The sequence below is a fragment of the Hibiscus syriacus genome, unplaced genomic scaffold (assembly GCF_006381635.1).
Source record: "Hibiscus syriacus cultivar Baekdansim isolate YM2019G1 unplaced genomic scaffold, ASM638163v2 tig00110162_pilon, whole genome shotgun sequence".
NCBI classification, from domain to species: Eukaryota; Viridiplantae; Streptophyta; class Magnoliopsida; order Malvales; family Malvaceae; genus Hibiscus; species Hibiscus syriacus.
Window position 1 is genome coordinate 625,885 of NW_024062609.1, and position 21,567 is coordinate 647,451.

General features: G+C 37.7%; 2 protein-coding genes across 2 annotated transcripts; one reads left to right on the top strand and one right to left on the bottom strand.

The window, feature by feature from the left end:
• The first annotated feature begins 8,733 nt into the window (after window positions 1-8,733).
• LOC120216606 (LOB domain-containing protein 38-like) lies at window positions 8,734-9,689 on the top strand. The gene is made up of 2 exons (XM_039213970.1): window positions 8,734-9,060; window positions 9,156-9,689. The coding sequence occupies exons 1-2, from the start codon at window positions 8,877-8,879 to the stop codon at window positions 9,635-9,637; spliced, it is 666 nt and encodes a 221-aa protein (XP_039069901.1). The 5' UTR covers window positions 8,734-8,876; the 3' UTR covers window positions 9,638-9,689.
• Window positions 9,690-11,368: 1,679 nt separating this feature from the next.
• LOC120216605 (QWRF motif-containing protein 2-like) lies at window positions 11,369-20,990 on the bottom strand. The gene is made up of 5 exons (XM_039213969.1): window positions 19,417-20,990; window positions 18,211-18,330; window positions 17,798-17,914; window positions 17,600-17,689; window positions 11,369-11,814 (listed from the first exon to the last, which is right to left on the bottom strand). The coding sequence occupies exons 1-5, from the start codon at window positions 20,743-20,745 to the stop codon at window positions 11,593-11,595; spliced, it is 1,878 nt and encodes a 625-aa protein (XP_039069900.1). The 5' UTR covers window positions 20,746-20,990; the 3' UTR covers window positions 11,369-11,592.
• Window positions 20,991-21,567: the final 577 nt, after the last annotated feature.

Consider the following 21,567-nt stretch of genomic DNA (forward strand, 5'->3'; position numbering starts at 1 on the left):
TCCACATTAGAGACTCTACAGTTGTTTAAAACCATATTTGACTTCTAAAAAAGAAGTTGTTACATAAATATATTTAAAAGTCTAGAAATCATCGACAAATAAGGCAATTCAATTAATCAAAATTTCCTCTCATTTAATGGATTAAATGTAGACCAATGTCAAACATTTAGAATTTAGGTTTGGCTCATTCTTTACTGTGACTTTATGGACCGGTGGTGGATGATGTGAGGCTGATTAGTATCCGAAAATGAAAGCATTTGTGAAACTGTTTGCGTTTATTCAAGTTTACCCATCTCGGAATTAGGAGGATGTAGGAGTTATCAAAGGTTTGAACTTCGAATTAGGTTTTAATTGAAAATTAAGTAAGTCTTTTATCACTGTACTGATGATTATTTTTTAATAAATATATATATATATATATATTATTCAAAAATCTTAATGGATTAAATGTAACATTTGAATTTGAAACTCCAGAAATACGAAATGGAAAAGAGTTGGATGGATTTTTCAAGGGTAAGCGTCGAATATCAAAATGGAGTCGAAAAATTTCTAAATTTAGCTTTTCTGAATGCAAGCCAAGAGAATATGATTCTTTGCCCTTGTAAGAACTGTGTTAACATTAACTGGCACATTCGTGAAGTTGTGTACGAGCATCTAGTTATTTTTTGATTTGTTCAGGGTATAGAAAATGGATCTTTCATGGAGAGTTTGTATCAGATAGATATGCTTCCACGAGTTATTCGACTTATCCTGCTCCTTCTCACCATCCAACTTTTAGAGAAGATGACATGGAAGAGATGTTATGAGATGCATTTAATACGCACACTCATCAGTCGTATGTTATAGAAAATTATTGTCAGAATGATGTTAATGATTTCATTGAGATGGGAAGAATTGGAAGTATTGAAGAGCCAAATGGGGAAGCGGAAAAGTTTTACAAGTTGCTGAATGAAATGAATGAACAACTTTATGAGGGATCAAAGTTTTCAAAGCTTTCTTTATGCATTCGTCTTTTCCACTTAAAATGCCTGGGAGGGTGGACTGGTAGCTCCTTTACGCAATTATTGGAGTTACTAGGAGAAGTGTTTCCTTTTGCAAAAATCCCTCAATCATGCAAAGATATGAAGAAAATAATAAAAGATTTGGGTCTTGGATATGACAAAATTCACAGTTGTCCGAATGATTGTATGTTGTATTGGGGTAATCAAAAAAATCAGGACTCTTGCCATTTATGTGGAAAATCTCGATGGATGATTAAGGAGGCAGAAAATGTTACTGAGGATAAAGCTCAAGCACGATCAAGAAAGAAACCGATTAAGATTCTGCGATATTTTCCTCTCATACCTAGGCTACAAAGATTGTTTATGTCCTCCAAGACTGTTGAGTCTATGAGGTGGCATCATGATGGCAGAACCAATGATGGATTATTACGGCATCCAGCGGATTCTTTAGCTTGGAAGTCATTTGACAACAAGTATCCAAGTTTTGCGAGAGATCCTTGAAATTTCAGGCTCGGTCTTGCAACTGATGGGTTTAATCCATTCAAAATCATGAGTACTTCGTATAGTACTTGGCATGTTGTACTTGTTCCATACAATTTACCTCCCTGGATTTGCATGAAACAATCATCTTTCATCTTATCCATGATAATCCCCGGCGAGAAAGGCCCCAAAAATGATATTGATATTTACATGCAGCCGCTAATTGCAGAGTTGAAACAGTTATGGGAAGGGGTGGAAACGTACGATGTGTTGACAAAGGAGAACTTTAATTTACGCGCGACTTTATTATGGACAATTAATGATTTTCCTGTGTATGCAAATTTATCAGGTTGGAGTACCAAAGGTCGTTACGCTTGTCCTTATTGTGCTGTAGAAACATGTTCGAAGTGGTTGGTTAATGGAAAGAAGTTCTCTTATATGGGACATCGCCGGTGGTTACCTGATAATCATAGATTTAGAAGTCAAAAGAATATGTTTGATGGTGATGAAGAGTTTCGAAATGCTCCTGACCAAACAACCGACTCTCAAATATTCAGAATGTTGAAAAATATCAATTTTACTTATGGAAAGATGAATCAACCAAGTAGTACACAATCAAAGAAAAAGGCAAAGTAAGTCAATGAAGATGTTGAAGATGACGAACAAACTGATGATGAGTCTGATGAAGAGGATGATCCAAACGAGGTAGACTTGTGGAAAAAGATGAGTATATTTTTCGAGTTGCCTTATTGGAAAAAGCAGATTTTGAGACATAATCTTGATGTAATGCATATTGAGAAGAATGTTTGTGAGAATATTATCGGGACCATTCTGAATGATGGCAGAAAATCTAAAGATAATCTTAAGAGTCGACTTGACTTAGTGGACATGGGAATTCGATATGATCTTCATCCGCAATTAAGTCCAAATGGAAGAAATTTCTTGCCGCCTTCTATTTTTTCTCTTTCGAAGAAAGAAAAAGAAGTGTTTTGCACGGTGTTGAAGGATATAAAAGTCCCAGATGGGTATGCATCAAACATTTCTCGATGTGTCAGTGTTAAATATCGAAGACTTTATGGTTTAAAGTCACATGATTATCACATATTAATGCAAGATTTACTGCCAGTAGCTATTCGCGGTTGCATGTCGAGTAAGGTGACGTCTTGTATCATTGAACTTTCTAATATAATGAAAGCCATTTGTGGGAAAGTTCTAATGGTTGAAGAACTTGATAAACTACAAGATCGAGTCGCCTTGACTTTATGCAACTTGGAGAAGATATTTCCACCTTCATTCTTCACAGTTATGGTGCATCTGCTAATTCATCTTCCTCACGAAGCAAGAGTTGGTGGTCCAGTTTTCTATCGATGGATGTACCCTATAGAGAGGTGTTATTTGAATTACACGTTTCAAATTACTACTGATTATACCTCTCACTCAAATGTATTTACGTAGTATGGTGTTTTGTGTATAGGTTCTTGGTCAAGTTGAAGTCTTATTGTCGTAATAAGCGTTATCCGGAAGGATCAATTGCTGAAGGGTATTTGGCAGAGGAATGTATGACATTTTGCTCTAGATATTTGGAAGATTTTGAAACAAGATGGAATAGACCAAATCGAAATGATGTGTTAAGTACTGATGACTTACCTCAACATTATTTCTTTGGAAGTTATGGTTAACCATTAGGGAAAGTTGAATTTGCACACTTAGATGACACATCTTGGGTACAAGCACACCGATATGTTCTTTTCCATCACGATTCAATAGATCCCTTTCGCACATAAGTCTTTCGGACCCAATCCTAATGAAATCTCTTTATCTTTTATATTTATCAATTTTTAACGACATAATATTCTTTATAGTGAGTTTAAAGAAGTATTGAGATCTCGAGCATGTTTCCGAAGATTAAATCAGCGAGAGCTACATAAGTTATTCACAGAAACTTTTCATGAATGGTTAGGTCAGACGATAAGCAACTAAATCTTACGGAACACTTATAAATTATATATGTCTTGCTTTTTATATCGACGTCAATACAAATTAATTCACCATTCATGTGTAATAGGTTTGGAGTGGGAGAGAAGTTAGTGAAGAAGTTAAATGGCTTTCTCAAGGTCCGAATAGAATAGTTAAAAGATATAATGCCTTCCTCATTAATGGGTTCAGGTTCCACACGAAATCTAGTGAAAGATTAAGGACACAAAATTGTGGAGTAGTAGTTACTTCGTCAACTACAAGTTATGCTACTGTAAGGGACAATAATCCGCAGGAGGGAGACGTCGCTTATTATGGAAATCTTACGGACATTATTGAGTTAGATTATTATGGAAAACAAAAGGTTGTGTTGTTTCGGTGTGACTGGGTTGATGTAAACAGATGTATAAGAAGAGATAAATTCGGGTTTACAATGGTGAATTTCTCTCGATTAATTCACACGGGTCAACGTTTGATGGATGAACCATATGTATTTTCTTCTCAAGTGAAACAAGTATTTTATTGTCACGATCCAATGGATGACGGTTGGTATGTTGTGCTTCGAAATACTCCCAGAGACTTGATAGACATCGGGGATGGAAGTAGAGACGACATTGAAACAAGATCAGAAAGTTTACCTCTACTACCACAAAACTTAGATGAAACTATCAGTAATACAACACAATTTCAATGGGTTCGGGAGGACGTTGATGAATATATTTATGACAACTGACATTATATAAGACTTTTGTACGATTTTATATCTTAATTAATTTATTTATAATGTTATAACCTTTAACATGTTGTCTTTCAATATATTCATTAATTAATTCATTTTTTTATTACTCATGTTTGTTTATTATAGATATCATGCCGAGGAGAAAAATAAATGATTTGCGGGTTGTTCGAGCTTCTGAAGACCATGAAGAAAGAAATAACGAGGAATCGAATGCACCTGAGTCTTCTGAAGTTTCGGAAACTGTTGAAGAAGACGTAGAAATTCAAAGTAATCTTCGAAACATTATTTACTACTTTGTTCATTTTCAAAATTGACATTTAATAATTTCTTATATAGTTGAAAATGTTGGAACACGCAAGACTCGAGGACGTACAACTTTGAAGGAATTATACCAACTTCCTCCTGGGCATCGTGTCAAAGTTTCAAGAAACGATGTCGGTCAACCTATTGGCCCAGAATCACGTCTTCTAGCAGATTACTTAGGCATAGTTGGACGTAATGCGAATCTGTTACCGATCAATTACGAGTCATGGCGTGAAATGCCTAATAGTAACAAAAATCAAGCGTTGGATTTATTAAGGTAATAATGTCATTATAATACATACTCTATAGAAATTCAATACTAATTTATACTTACGGTGCACACTTATTTGCTGTATAGGAGAAATTTTCTTTAGAGGTCTCTGATGATTATGTGAAGCAAACGTTAGGGAAGAGATGAAGGGATCACAAGAGCTCCTTAAAGAAGAAATACTTCAAGAATGATCTCAGCCTTGAAGAGAAGTTGCAAACAGTCCCACCAGGAATGCTCAGGTACCAATGGGAAGATGCAGTCAGATTTTGGAGTTCACAAAAAGGACAAATATGATGTATTTTTCAGAAATAATTGTAACAAATTGTAAATCATCATTAAAAGTGGTTGTTTGACATTGTAGGACCGAGAGCATATTGGTGTTGCTAGCAGGCAACAACAAAAGTTTACGCACACGGCTGGATCGAAGAGTTTTGCTTGTATTGCTCATGAGGAGGTATTATAGATTATTGAAATAGTTTTTGCGATATTTTCCATGTACATACTAACTCATAGTAATTATATTATGGTACATTGTAGGAAAATACATCCGGTTCTAAAGTTGGTCGAATCCAATTCTTCGACATGACACATACGAAGAAGGATGGCACTCCTATGACTGCTGACGTTGCAGAAATTATGGTACGTTTTTTGGGTAGATGTTTTAAATTTACCTGACTTTATTTATATTTGTAGAATGACATTTTTTATTTTAATTAATTATTCACTTTATTAGGAAAAATTGAGAGAGAAAAAGGCAGAGTATCATGTTACTGCTTCGAGTCAAGGTATTGTTAATGATGATGACATTGAAAACCAAGCTATTAATGACGTTTTGGGTCCTGAAAGATATGGTCGGGTGCGCTGTCAAGGATCATTCATTACTCCTACCAAATATTTTGGATCCAGTTCATCACAGTCTCGATCTTCCCACCAAGAAGTTTGTCGTTTAAAAGAAAAGTTGGCTGAGATGGATCAACAAATGGCTAACTTGAAAGCAGAAAATGAAGCAAGGGAAGCAGAGAGAGCAGCAGTAGAAGCAGCCAGAGCAGCAGCGGAAGCAGAGAAAGAAGCAGCGGCAGCACAGAGAGAAGCAGCATATCAGTAGAGATGTGAAGAATTTGAAAAACGACTCAATGATATGATGCTGATGATTCAGAAAACGCAACCTCATAATCCACCATCGTAGTCTCATTTACGTTATGAGCATTCTACTGAATCTTGTTTAACTGAACTTATATTACGTTAATGAAAACTTTTATTTATTATATTGGATTTGATGTTGTTTGTTATGGATATATAGTTTGATGTTATTATTGTTTTGTTTGTTGGATAATGGAACAGGTTGAAAAAACAGTTTTGGGGTAATCAAGCATAATTTGTAGGAATGTTAATTCTGTGTTATTTATCGGCGTTTATAACAAAAAAATGCCGCAATATACCATACATTTAGCGGCGTTTGCATCCTAGAAACGCCGCTATATATAGAAATTTACCAGCGTTTTTAGCAAAAACGCCGCAAAAAATCAATACCTATTGCGGCGTTTGTGAGAAAAACGTCGCAAAACATCAAAACCTACTGCGACGTTTGTGGAAAAAACGCCGCAAAACATCAACATCTACTGCGGAGTTTATGGAAAAACGCCGCATAACATCAACACCTACTGCGGCGTTTCTAAATATCATAACCTATTGCAGCGTTTATCTTAAAAACGCTGCTAAATATCAACACCTATTGCGGCGTTTGTGTGACAAACGCCGCTAAATATCAACACCTATTGTGGCGTTTGTGTGACAAACGCCGCTAAATATCAATACCTATTGCGGCGTTTTTTGTTTAAAAATGCCGCGAACTTTAGCGGCGTTATTTTTAACGGCGATTTTCGCGGCGTTTGTCTTAACGCCGCATGTTTTTTTATCGGCGCTTATAAACGCCGCTAAAGGTTAAAAAAAGGCCGCAAAAACCTATTTTGCTGTAGTGCAACGTGAACAGACTCTCTAGCATTCTCCAAGTGATGGGTCAAACCTGGTGGTCTTGGCAAGCCCGATCCCCCAAATCTAACCTCTTTGGCAGACTCATGCTCTAATGTCTCGGACCTTATTGCTCGGCCCGTGACACTATTATCTATGTTTATATTAGACATCCGATGCTTCCATCTTGACTCTTTTTGGAGGTTAAGTGCATAAGGAGAAAGTAGCTAGCCTAGCCTGAAGTTCCACCGTTCTTTATCCACTCATATATATATCTGTAATAAATTATCAAACTAAAAATAGCACAATTATACCATGCACAAGCAAACTAAAAGAAGCAATGGCATTTAAATGAGACACATTTTTCACTTCTGCAGTATCTGTTAGACGCATGCTAAAGTAATAGTATATATACTATAGAGGCCTTCCATTACTACAGACCAATAAGCTATATGCGAATAATTTGCCAAAAAGACACGATGATGTCACCCTCACACTTCATTGTCCCGCCTTCACCACCGCTAAACTTGCTCAAAAAGAAAAATACAAACATCAAGAGCATTTCTGAACTGAATTTCAGAAGTTTTCTTTCGGTCTCTGATGAGTTCCATTTGGCTGCTTGGTACTAATAAAGTTTGGCTAGGAAGGTGTCAGTCAACTCTACACTGATTTGGTGTTCTTGTTTTATTTGTACCTTTATTGGGCTAATTATGTGTGTGTAGAAGTATCAAGCATGAGATATCTATAACTGGTGCAAGCATTTATGTATACTTCAATGATTAAGATAACATTTACTATTGTGGAGTAGGTAAAATGATCATTTCTCCATGACAGAAGGGTTTAGAATTGGTACACAAAAAGTTATTTCAATCGTCTTAGTTTGGAAACAGTTGAGAAGTGCTGTAAGAGATGATCGAAGTAAAAGAGAATTACTTGAACTTTTTCTAGTTACCATGGTAGGTCCCAAGTGAAACTGAAACAAACCATATATATATATATATGAGACAAAAGTTTGACGTTCACTAGAGGGTATAGAGTACTCTCTCTATACTTACCCAATCCTCAACATAGATGCTTTCAATCAATTATTCTGTTGTTATCTGCCATGGAATGGGCGACTCTCTCCCTCCCTATCTGCCATTGACCGTTTGATAATCGCAGTACCCTAGACTGACAAAAGACAAACTCAGGGTTTGATGTTCCTCAACAGATAAGAAGAAGATAAATAATGGCAACGATCATGTCTCCAAAGATAAGGCTTTGAAATAGGGTATCATGTTGAAGCTAAACTTGTTGGTGGGACAGATTCGAAACTGGTTAGACGTCGATCTGTGTATTCAGCAAATAGAATTTAGACAGCTAAAGAAAGGAGCATAGCTAAGAACTAGGTAGGTTTCTCGACAAAATCAAAATTACATTCCTAAGGCCACCAACATGCTCCATTACTATTTCTTGACTAATTCTAAAGGTACTGATAAGGATATCGTTGTCTGGTTTTGTCCTCAACTACTCTACGTAATGGAACAGACAAAAACCCTAACCCATTAAGATTTTATCCCCCCAACCCCAACACTAATATTGTCACAAATCATCCTTTATTTAATTTACTGTTTTAAAGCTATGCCTTAGACGTTTCTTTTAAATTTACTGTGAAGTAAAGGGTTAGGGTTGAAGTGAGAAGAAGATCAAGGATCAGGTTCTGCAGGCTTCTGGTGCTTGATAGTAATTTGTACTGAGAGGGAAGTACAAAAAGGATGGAAAAAAATTGGAAGGACAAAACTAATCTAACTATCTACGTCAATAAAAGAAGTTGGAATCCAACGGTGGACATAAACAATCAAAAAGGAAGCGGAAACACGGAGCCGCTCATGCCCAGACTTTGGAAGAAATTCATATTCTCCCACCTCATAAAAATAAGGATACCCCTTAACCCAACCATGGTCAGATTAACTCAACCCTAAACTATCACGTTGATTAAAATACCCCTCCCCCCCTTCTCTTCATTCTCATGTGGTTTTTCAAGCTCACTCCTTTCGCCCACTTTCTTTACCTACTTGCTTGAAACCCAAGTAATCTCCGGTCAACAAAAGGAACAGCTTTTCCTTTTCTTTTCTTGTTGGTGAAGATCAGTTGAGGAAACATGAGCTGCAATGGTTGCCGAGTGCTCCGAAAAAGGTGCAAGGATACATGTGTGTTACGGTCAAGCTTATGTTGGATAGAGTCCCCCGAAGCCCAAGGCAACGCCACCTTATTTCTCGCCAAGTTCTTCGGCCGCAGTGACCTCCTTTCTCTTATCTCTTCCGTCCCTGAATCCCAACGCCCTGGTACTCTTTCTCTCTTTATTTTCTATTTACGTTATCGATTTTCTGTTTTGATTATTTTACGTATATTTGTTTTTTTTTTTGGGGATTTTTTATAGCTTTGTTTCAGTCTTTATTGTTCGAGGCGTGTGGTCGTACCGTGAATCCGGTGAACGGAGCTGTAGGGCTGTTATGCAGTGGGGACTGGCATATCTGCCAGGCGGCGGTGGATACGGTTTTTCAAGGCGGAGCGTTACGGCCAATTCCGGAGATCATAGCCGGAGTTTGGACGCCGAGTTGCAATAAGTCATCTGATCGTTTTAGTGGCAACAGCTCGTACCACTTCCAGAACCACTACGCTGAGTCGAAGCCTTTGATGAGGATGATGATGGACAATCAAACGGCTTCAACCGTGTCGGATCTAAGCCTCTCTTTGATGACAAAGTTCGGTGGAGGAAGACGTGGCGGAAGGCGCTACAAGGAAGAAAAGAAGAGAGCAAAAGCGATGCCGCTTTATTCGGAGGAATCGGAGATAACTATTTCCGAGAGCAACGAAAATGAAGGAAGCCAGAAGAGAAAGATTTTGAAACTCTTCGTCTGAGAACACTTTTGAGTTATAAAGCGAAGGAAAACGGTCTTTTTTTTTATAAGTGGGAGATCATGTAGTGAATAACGAAAAGAGAAGAGAAGAGAAGATAATAAAGAGAGTGTTTTTACACTTTTACTCCTTTTATTTAATACTCCATATAATCATTTTCTGAATTTTTTTTAAGGATATGAAAATGGTAAGCCGCTCATAACAATGACAGATTTATAAATAATTTTTTATAGTATATGTGCATACATTAAGAACATAAAATTTTTAAATTGAATGAGTAAAAATAAATTTTTAGGATGAGCATTGTCTGTAAAATAAATAACTAATCGAATAATACTCAGATCTTAGAGTAGACATGAAAAATTTCAGGATGAGTACCATCAATAAAATAAATAACTAGTTTCATAAAATTAAAATTTCAAGGTAGTCAAGTACCACCTTCACCAAGCTGAGGTCTGCCATTGAGGATAGGCTTGGACGTTTAACTTCCGTTGAGGGATAATTCAATAATTCACGTGGTTTAATAAAATGGACTATAGTTAGCGTTTGAGTTGGGATTTATCTAATTTTACTTGTAAGCATTCAGATATTTCGTGTTCATCAAGTCATGAGCAGAGTTAATGTTTGTTGGTTATGCATGACGTACTTTCCTAACATGGTTTTCACTTTGAAGCATAATGGGGTTGTTTTTAAAGTATAGATGGAAGGGGTACCATCTTTAAACCAAGATGTAGGCAAAAGCAGGGCCGAAGATGAAGTCAGCTGATTCCCGGGAGGACTCATTCCTCATGCAACGAAGAAAGAGAATCGTTTGATTGAGAGAGACATGAGGCGTGGTTTGTTACATATCAGTACTAGTATATCAGTAATAAAAAAAACAAAGAAAGGAGAAGGGGATATATTGTTTAAAGAGGGAAAAAGAATAGTGGGGTGGTGCCCCCCGCCCACTGCGCCACCCAAACTCCTCCATTGGAAGTGGGTTCCACGGCATAACCCATCTTTTCTTTTTCATTGATGGGAAAGGGACTACAAATATAATTAGCTATAAAAGCAACCATTATTCTTCCACAATCGTTTCGCCGCGTCTATTGCATATGCTGTGGATCACACAAATTCATCTTTCTTTCTTTATTGGAAATCTCCACTCATTTACACGTCACTAGAAAGCATTTCCTTTGTAAAATTGTTGCCCAGCGTTATCAACTATTGTTGGTTTTAATGGTTCAGACGTTTTCTTTCTTTTTTTCTTTTTGAGATAAAAGAGTGTTGATTTGATTGTATCTCTCTCTCAACCAAATCTAGGATGCGGATTATGTTTACTACTAGATTTTTTTTTCTTCTATATATTGATATTTTAAAATATTATTATTTAATATATTGATTAAAATTGTTATGAGAGAACCTATTTAAAATCCAAATAAATTAGAATGAAATGAAGATTAAAAGGATTAAATAGTGCAGATTCGTGCTGGGACTATGGCCTTGAGCAATTTCTGAAAATTATATTTGTTCTTTATCAGGCTTCAAGTATTATATTATGCTTTTTTAATCCTTCATTTACCAAAACAAAACCATTAAGGACGGTTGAAAGTGTATGTATTTTTCACTCTGTATACTAAATCAAATTCATTATATTAAAGCGAACAAATATAGAAACACAAGAACCTTAGATTAAAACTGGAAGCACCATTTACACATTAAATAAACCATAAACCCTTGGAACCATAAATTCAGGGCCTGGATATAAAAAGATCCCCGAGACTAAAATATGTAAATCATCCAAGCACTTTCATCCGTTAAAAACACTAAAAAATTAGTGTTAAAAAGGGTTTAATTGGGTGAAAACAGATGTTTTGAGGCACAAAGGGCTTAGATGATTATTTGATTGTAGTTCAAGAGCAGCCTTCTTATATTTAAGCCAAAATTCGGATTAGGAGGGAATGGTGGTTGATGCTATGTTAGTTATTAGAGGAAAGGCAATGACAATCACATGAGCTGTACAATTCCGTAGTCATGCTGGAAGGTAATTGATTTAGTTGTAAAATGTGTGTTCTGAGGCTACATTCTTTCACCTGCATGGCTGAAATTGTTGATACAAGTACTTGGCAATGCTCAAGTAAAGCAATCTCATTTCCACTTGCATTTCCAAGTTCTCCCACCAAGGACTTGACTTCAGCAACCTATCAACCAAAAAAATAAATAAAATTAGATAAAAGTATAAAATCACAAACTAAAATTGCTAAAAAAAAAAACCAAGGGAATATCCCATTGTCATTAAAGTGAAGCTTATAGTTTATCATTGTCATCCAAATTTAAATGGTAAGTTTCATTTTCATCCTTAACCTAAAGCAAGATGCATAACTAATCAACCTGTGCCATTTTTAATACTTGTAGAACTGCTTAAGAAAACAAGCCGCTAAAACTAACATCAAATCAATATGACCACCCTTTGAGGACAGTAAAGAATTTCATAGCAGCTACAGTCGTAACTTACGCAAACTCTAAGGTGCTTATGCTTATCAAATGATCAATCTTTCACACTGGAACATGAAAACTTCTCGACACATGGGTACATGCACTCTAAGGCGCTTACGCTTATAAAATGATCAATCTTTCACCTTGGAACATGAAAACTTCTCAACACATGGGTACATGCACTCTAAGGCACTTATGCTTGTAAAATGATCAAGCTTTTGTTGAAATTATTAAAATGGTTTTCAAGTTTGGTAACCAACTTTGAAAAAATGGTTTTCAAAGTTTGGTAAATGTTTCTTTGAAAATGGTTTTCAAAGTTTGGTAAATGTTTCTTTGAAAAATAGTTTTTCAAAGTTTGGTGAAAAATGATAATGGGATAATCACAATTAATCCCTAGGCTTTAAGGTATTTACAAGATTAAGTCCTTAAGTTTCAACTATAAATACTCTAGCTCATTTAGCTTCAAAACCATCCCAAAAATCATTTCTTTCTCCCAATACTAGAGAGCTTTCTTGTGAGTAGTGAGTGTTTTGTAAACACCTGTAATTTTTCTCTCTTAGTAAAAGATCTGCAGCAGTCCGGAGACGTAAGCACAATTGGCTGAACTCCGTTATCAATTTCGGGTATTATTTTTCTGCTTTTATTTTGTATTCTCACTAATCTGACTATAGGAAAATTACTTGTTACTTGGTTTATTTCCCAACAACTGGTATCAGAGATTTTGGTTGTGAATTTTGTCAATTTTTACGGGATTACTATTCGGGTTACTATTAACGTGAATAGTGAATTTTGTGAATAGTGAAATTCGGTCGGCGATACGAGTTTGTCGACGGATGTGTTCTAATACACGGCGGTTAGCAGAAATTGTCAGAAACGATCCAAACGAAGCCAGATTCGAGTGGGAGCGATGGTTGCAGACGAAGGGAATGTGAAAATTGAAAAGTTCGATGGTGCGAACTTTGGATTTTAGAAGATGCAAATTGAAGATTTTCTATACCAGAAAAATCTATATCAACCCCTCTCAGGAAAACAACCGGAGGGCATGAAGAATGAAGACTGGGCTGTTCTCGACAGACAAGCCCTCGGAGTTATCCGACTGACGTTATCTCGCAATGTTGCTTTCAACATAGCAAAGGAAAAGACCACGGCGGGTCTTATGACGGCTCTCTCCAGTATGTATGAGAAGCCATCGGCCTCAAACAAAGTTCATTTGATGAGGCGATTATGTAATTTGCGGATGACGGAAAGGGCATCGGTGGCACAACACCTAAATGAACTCAACACAATCACAACCCAGTTGAGTTCAGTGAATATTGAATTTGATGATGAAGTTCGAGCTTTAATTCTCTTATCATCTTTACCAGACAGTTAGAATGCTACTGTTACAGCAGTCAGCAGTTCGTCGGGAAACAACAAATTAAAATTCGACGATGTTCGGGATCTGGTACTGAGCGAAGAAATTCGACGGAGAGAATCGGGTGAAGCATCAACCTCCTCAGCCTTGCACACGGAGTCCAGAGGGAGAACTTCAGAAAGAAATTCAAATCGTGGCAGATCGAAATCCAGAAGGGGAAAATCAAGAACAGGAAATAAAGATTTTACCTGTTATAATTGCGGCAAGAAGGGTCACTTCAAAAGAGATTACCGAGCACCGAAGAAAAATACCGACGCACAGGAATCTGCCAACATGACGGAGGAGACAGGTGATGCTATGATTTTAAGCGTCAACAGTCCGATTGAATCATAGATTTTGGATTCAGGGGCATCTTTCCACTCCACGCCATGCCAAGAAATCATGAAGAACTATGTCAGTGGTGATTTTGGGAAGGTTCATCTTGCTGATGATGAAACCTTGAAGATCGTCGGAAAATGAGACATCCGATTAAAGCTGCCAAATCAGACCACCTGGAAGCTGACAGGAGTGAGACATATTCCTGGTCTCAAAAGAAATTTGATTTCTGTATGACAGCTTGATGGAAAAGGATACAGTACAACCTTTTCAGGATGTAACCTCAAATTTAGAGAATATCATTGCAGTAGCAGATGTTGATGGAAAATCAAACATATGACACCAAAGGCTTGGCCATATGAGCGAGAAAGGAATAAAGATACTTCTATCAAAAGGGAAGCTGTCGGATCTAAAGAATGTAGATGTCGGACTATGCAATGATTGCATCTTTGGCAAACAAAAGAAAGTCAGTTTTGCAAAGATTGGCAAGACACCCAAGGCAGAAAGGTTAGAATTGGTTCATACTGATGTATGGGGATCATCCCCAGTTTCATCTCTTGCAGGCTCACTATATTATGTCACCTTCATCGATGATTCAACAAGGAAGGTGTGGGTTTATTTTCTGAAGAAGAAATCAGAAGTCTTCGATACCTTCAGAAAATGGAAAGCCATGGTGGAAAATGAGACTGGTTTAAAAGTCAAGCGGTTGAGGTCTGACAATGGAAGAGAATACAGAGATAGTAGATTCAGAGATTTCTGCGCAAACAATGGGATCAAAATGGAGACAACAGTTTCCATAATACCGCAGCAGAATGGCGTAGCAGAGCGCATGAATAGAACTCTGAATGAACGTGCCAGAAGCATGAGGATACATACCGGATTGCCCAAATTTCTATGGGTTGAAGCTATCAACACTGCAGCTTACCTGATCAACCGTGGGCCCTCAGTTCCTTTGGATGGCGGAATACCAGAGGAAGCTTGGAGCAAGAAAGAAATAAACATTTCACACTTAAGAGTGTTTGGTTGTATTTCTTATGTACACATAAACTCTGCTGAAAGAAGTAAATTTGATGCCAAGTCCAACAAATGCGTATTTGTTGGTTACGGTGGTGATGAGTTTGGTTACCGGTTTTGAGACTACGAAAATCGGAAGATCATTAGAAGCAGAGACGTCATTTTCAATGAATATGTGATGTACAAAGACAGGTCAACCGCAGAATCAAGTAATATCGAAGCTGAAACAAATGAATTTGCTGAGTTCGAGGAGATTTCTGGAAATGATGTTCAGATCAGTCCTGAAGCAGTTCAAGAGGAAGAACCAGGCACACCAGAACTGAGACGCTCCTCCAGAATTCCTAAATCAACCCAACGGTATTCTCCTTCTTTGCACTACTTGTTGCTGACTGACAATGGTGAACCAGAGTGTCATGATGAAGCAATGCAAGTGGATGATTCAGTCAAGTGGGAGTCTTCCATAAAAGATGAGATGGACTCGCTTATGTCAAATCAGACATGGGAATTAGCTGAATTACCACCAGGCAAGAAAGCGCTCTATAACAAGTGGATTTACAGGATCAAAGAAGAGCACGATGGGAACAAACGCTATAAAACAAGATTGGTTGTCAAAGGTTTTCAACAAAAAGAAGGTATTGATTACAATGAAATTTTCTCTCCAGTCGTGAAGCTATCTACAATCAGACTGGTGTTGAAAATTGTAGCTGCAGAGAATTTACATCTTGAGCAGTTAGATGTAAAGACAGCTTTCCTTCATGGTGATTTGGAGGAAGAAATCTATATGAGGCAGCCAGAAGGCTTCATAGAGGTAGCAAGAAAAACCTGGTATGCAGGTTGAAGAAGAGCTTGTATGGTTTAAAACAAGCTCCTAGACAGTGGTACAAGAAGTTCGATAGTTTCATGAGTAACAGTGGTTTTACCAGATGTCAAGCAGATCATTGTTGCTACATCAAGAGGTTCGACAATAGCTTCATTATTTTATTGTTGTACGTTGATGACATGCTCGTTGCAGGCTCAGACATGCAAGAGATTATAAACTTGAAGCAAAAATTGTCAAAGCAGTTTGTTATGAAAGATCTGGGCGCTGCAAAGTAGATTCTTGAGATGAGGATCAAGAGAGACACAAAGTCGGGGACTTTGATATTATCACAGGCTGTGTACATCAACAAAGTACTCTCCAGGTTCAACATGCAAGATGCTAAACCAGTAAGTACACCTTTAGGTGTTCATTTCAGACTCTCCAAAGAACAGTCACCAAAGACGGAGGAAGAACGTGCACACATGGTGAAGGTGCCGTATGCCTCAGCAATTGGAAGTCTGATGTATGCCATGGTTTGTACCAGACCAGATATTGCTCAAGCAGTGGGAGCTGTTAGCAAGCACATGAATAATCCGGGCAAGGCACTGGGAAACAGTCAAATGGATCCTCAGATATCTGCGGAGTACCACAAACAAAACACTTTGTTTCAAAGGTGGAGATACGATACTGACAGGCTATGTAAATGCTGACTTAGCCGGAAATGTTGACATCAAAAGGAGCACTACAAGGTATGTCTATACTCTAGGAGGAACCGCAGTGAGTTGGGTTTCTCAACTACAGAAGATAGTTGCTCTCTCCACAACTGAAGCAGAATATATCGCTGTTACGGAAGCTAGCAAAAAGATGGTTTGGCTCCAAAGTTTCTTGGAAGAGTTAGGCAAGAAACAAGAAAACAATGTCTTGTATTGCGACAGTCAAAGTGCTATACATCTAGCAAAGAATCCGTCTTTTCATTCTAGGACAAAGCACATACAATTGCGATATCATTTTATCCGGTCTCTTCTGGAAGATGGGATTTTGAAACTTGAAAAGATCAGTGGAGCTCAAAATCCGGCAGACATGTTGACAAAGACGGTGACTACAGACAAACTGAAGTTGTGTTCAACTTCAGTTGACATGCTAGAGTAACAAGACTAGAAAAGCTGTTGCATTGATCGAGGTGTAAAGACAGATTAAAATCAGTCTTCAAGTGGGAGATTGTTGAAATTATTAAAATGATTTTCAAGTTTGGTAACCAACTTTGAAAAAATGGTTTTCAAAGTTTGGTTTTCAAAGTTTGGTAAATGTTTCTTTGAAAATGGTTTTCAAAGTTTGGTAAATGTTTTTTTGGAAAATAGTTTTTCAAAGTTTGGTAGATGTTTGTTGAAAAATGATAATGGGATAATCACAATTAATCCCTAGGCTTTAGGGTATTTACAAGATTAAGTCTTTAAGTTTCAACTATAAATACCCTAGCTCATTTAGCTTCAAAACCATCCCAAAAATCATTTCTTTCTCCCAATACTAGAGAGTTTTCTTGTGAGTAGTGAGTGTTTTGTAAACACCTGTAATTTTTCTCTCTTAGTAAAAGATCTGCAGCAGTCCGAAGACGTAAGCACAATTGGCTGAACTCCGTTATCAATTTCGGGTATTATTTTTCCGCTTTTATTTCGTATTCTCACTAATCTGACTATAGGGAAATTACTTGTTACTTGGTTTATTTCCCAACAGCTTTCACACTATGGAACATGAAAACTTCTGGACACATGGATACATGCAGTTCTAACCATACAAACAGTGTATCAGGACATTAGGAAAAGATAAAGTTTGCACTCTGCATATAAACGAGGGGACAATGGAAAAATTCAAATTTTAATATGAAAAAGAAAGTGGGAAGGGTGAAAGAGGAAACGGAGCCTAAGGATGAGAGAAACTGAGAAAGAATTACCTTGGAGAACAATGAGCACATGGAGGATGAAATTCCCTGCATTATGTCAACCGCTGAACATATAACATCCTTCAAATTTGGGACATCAGCCTGTACAAATGAATAACCAGCCAAGATGTTTCTTTAAAGACCAAAAAGGCTAATACATGAAATACCACAGCTTGAACAAAATTGACAAATTCCCAAGATGAAAATTACCCTTGCTCCAGCAACAATTGGAAGGCGGAGTGTGCTAGCCATCAAAGCTTCAGTAGCCGCAGACAATGAACTGCAATAATCATGGTCCAGGACATCCCATTCATCCAAAAGCATCATCTGAACTCATTCATAAAAAGAGAGAGTAAATACATGAATTGAAACATGCAATTTTAGTTGACACGAATATGTAAAAGGTTTTTTCAGATAAGGAGCAACTTGAAAGTAAGATAAAAGGATGAGAGGAAATGGGAAGGGGGAAGAGAGATGGCAAGAGATAGAGCAGGATAGAGAGAGATGCAGTTTGAATTCTAACAGAAGAGGTAGAGAATGAGAAACTAGGATAATCAAGTTTAAGATGAGCAAAATAATCAAATTAACAAGGTACAATTCCACAATGGAGACATGGTTCTTACTTGCCCCTTCAGGATGGAAATCAGCTTCAATTTTTTCCTAAGCAACTGCAACTCGGTTCTTTTGGCTCTAACAGATTCTTGAAGTTTTGAGGTAGTTATCCATGTGCTATAAAGATTTTTCTGTTGCAATAACACAATAAAACAAAAGGATTTCTCATCAGATTTTAACTGATGCAAGTAACCTCAGAAACAATAAGATAGTTAAACCAAGCTCCTTACAAACACAACGCAAAACAATAATTAAAACAAATGTTAATCACATCAACTATTGAAAAATAAAAAATCTGAAGCAAACTCCTATTTCCCCTGCTTCGTTTTTCTCAATAAATTCATTCAACCATTTCTATTTCTATGGCACATAGAGTTTGGAAAACCTGCTTGCCTTTAATTTGATCAGACTGTTCCAGATATAGTGAATGCAACTATTATTTCTCCCTGTTTCTCCTTTGTCAGACTAAAATCTTTGAACCATGCTGTTTCTATGGCACATAGAACGAAAATTATGCTTGCCTCTATTTTGATCAGATTGTTCCAAACATAATGAATGGCCTCTAACTCATTCCTTAAAGCAAGATCGGCAAGTAATAAGCCATTCTCTCCTCTCAGACATTTAGCCCTTTTAACTTCTGTTCTTAATTTGAAATCACAACCTACTGAACTCAGTGTCTCTCAGGTGCCCTTGAAATGCAGAGTAGGCCTACAGTTTAATTTCCCTCTTTCCATTCTAGTATCGACATCCATTTTCACTTATTAAAGAATTGCATTTAGATATCTTTTTAAACAGATGAAGTAAGAATTTGTAATGGAACAAGCTGTTTACAGGGGAAGAAAAACTTGGGAGAATTTATAATGGAAACCCTGTTTACATGTAAACAATGCAGCCCTTCACCAAAACATCAGCTTCATCAGAATCGTTTTAACCCACAAAACAACTATCACGTGATGCTTGAAAGCAATGACAAAGTTACATCTACCACATGATAGAAATTATAATCAATCGATAGAATAACCAAAAAGCTGGAGTGCGAAGCCTTCTCAAGCAGAAAGTGACCTTGGGAGTTCCAGTTTTACCAATAACTCTATTTGTCCGTTCATATCATAGAATCTAAATTTTAAGGGTGAAATCCTAGCAAAGATGTAACAATACATAATGCAAAACTGGCAAATATCATTGTAAAATGCAATATGGGAGCAATTCAGCCATACCTCTGCATTAGAGGTCTGAGAAGACACAGCAGCATATGCACTAGCATTGGTAAAACGCCATTGCAACAGCCTATTATGAAGTAGCCTCAACAAATGAGAATCCGAAACCTTATTTTCCCCAATCTTGCCCATCTTAAGAACGTCACCAGCAAAGCTCAAAATTGACGGAGTATTTACCAAATTACAAGCGGATCCATTCCGCACTCTAGAGGGGCTCATTCCCCTCGCAGGAGAGGACACACCAAGCTTACTAGGCGATGCAGGCCGAACTGATCCACGAATCGGAGATAACTGTCCTCTGCTGTTCACTACACCTTTAGGAGACGACGAAGGACTATCAATACCGAACTTGTCTGGTGCATGTATCTTAGAGTGAGTTGTAATTTTCTTAGAAACCGGCGAGAGAGGACCGGCACGGCGTAACCGACTATTTGCCTCTTGCAAAAACCGGGCCGGAACTATTATCCCCCGAGGCCCACGCTTAACGTCTTCATAGCCGTTAGAAGAACTTTCAGGAGCTCCTGCACTACCAGCAGAAACACTTTCAGTATCCGAAGCCACAGAATCAAATTGAGCCTCGGATCCAACGGCTGTAACACATGTTGAATCTCTAGTGTCAATCATGGCATTTTGTAGTGCCCTAACTACATTGCCGTTAACAGATCCGTTTAACCTCCTCTTCTCGTCGGCGCCATCGACGATTCGACTCATTGAATTCAATTTTCTAAAGCCGGCCGGCAACCGCTCCATGTATGAATTCCCCGTTTGATCTATTCCTCTATCCGGTGTCGGTGTGATTGGTGTTGGCTTTCTCTTCTCCGGAGCGCCTTTCCTTGCCGCGCCTGGAGATGGAGCTGGTTTAGCTTTGGTAAACTGATAGGAAAATGAATCTCCCTGAAACGAAACAGATAAGCTTCTCGTCGAAGTGAAGAGCAACTTCTGAACAGCGGATAATTCGCCGTTATTGTTACCGTCACTATTTCTCAAATTCATAGAATTGTTAGGCCGCGGCGTCGTCACCTGCCTCCGCTCCACCGATTGCGACCGCTTGATAGTCGATGGAGTTGTTGACTTCGAAACAAACGGCGACGGGCACCGCTTGGTAGAAGCCGCTGAAGAAGAAGACGATGACATTGAGGAATTTGAGGATGACGGCGTGGACAAATAACGAGAAGTGACCTCACGGAACTTGTGACGGCGGGGAGCAATAGCATTGTCGGGGTCGGAAGGCAATAAAGGAGGCCGTGATGGGTTTTGGTGTTGGCCGTATGGCTGTGGCCCTCCGCCACGCTGTTTGGGGTTTACCGCTGCGGACACTGTAGCTACCATTGCGTACACACAAAATTTAATCCCCACAATCTCAGTGATTCATAAATTCAGTCACTCGAAAACCCTATAAAGTATAAACCCTCCAGAAAATCTCACATCCAAAACAAGGAAATCAGAGTTCAAAGTTAATTAGAAAACAAAAGGAGCAGAAACACTGAATGACCGTTAGCCAATAACGAGAGCGTAAGAGGAAAAGCGAGATAGTGAGAAGGGTGTGAGCAGTTTAGGCGAAATTTGAGTGCATAACGTTGTGCTCGTCTTTTTTCCTTTACATCGCTTTTCAAACTTGAAGGGAGAGGAGTGTACTGGCGACACAGTTTGGGGGGTTGGGGGGGAACTGCACTCGCGTAGAGGAGTGGCAAGTGGCAACGTCTGTAGATGATTGTGATATTGGAAAATAAAGACACGTGGAGGTTAGTAGTTGTGGGATAATTTTAGGAAAAGTGAAAGTAGATGAGAGACTGAAATATTCATATGGACGTTACGCTAATGCTAACCACGCTCGAATTTAAATTCTTTTAAGAGGACGTTGAATTATTATTATTGCATAACTGTTATTTAAAAGTAAAATTTAACCAATAATTTAAATGGATTATTTATTTGATTCAATAAGTAAATTTTAAATTTATTTTAGAATCTACGGGTAAATGTTACAATATTTAATAAATTCGTCATGTTCACACGATGAATTTATTTAAAAATTATTTTTAAATAATTTCATGTATGTGGATTCCGTAGATTCAAATTATTTAATATTTTTTAAGGAATTCGTGGACATGACGAGTTCTATTAAAGTATATTATCTTTTATAAAATAAATAGT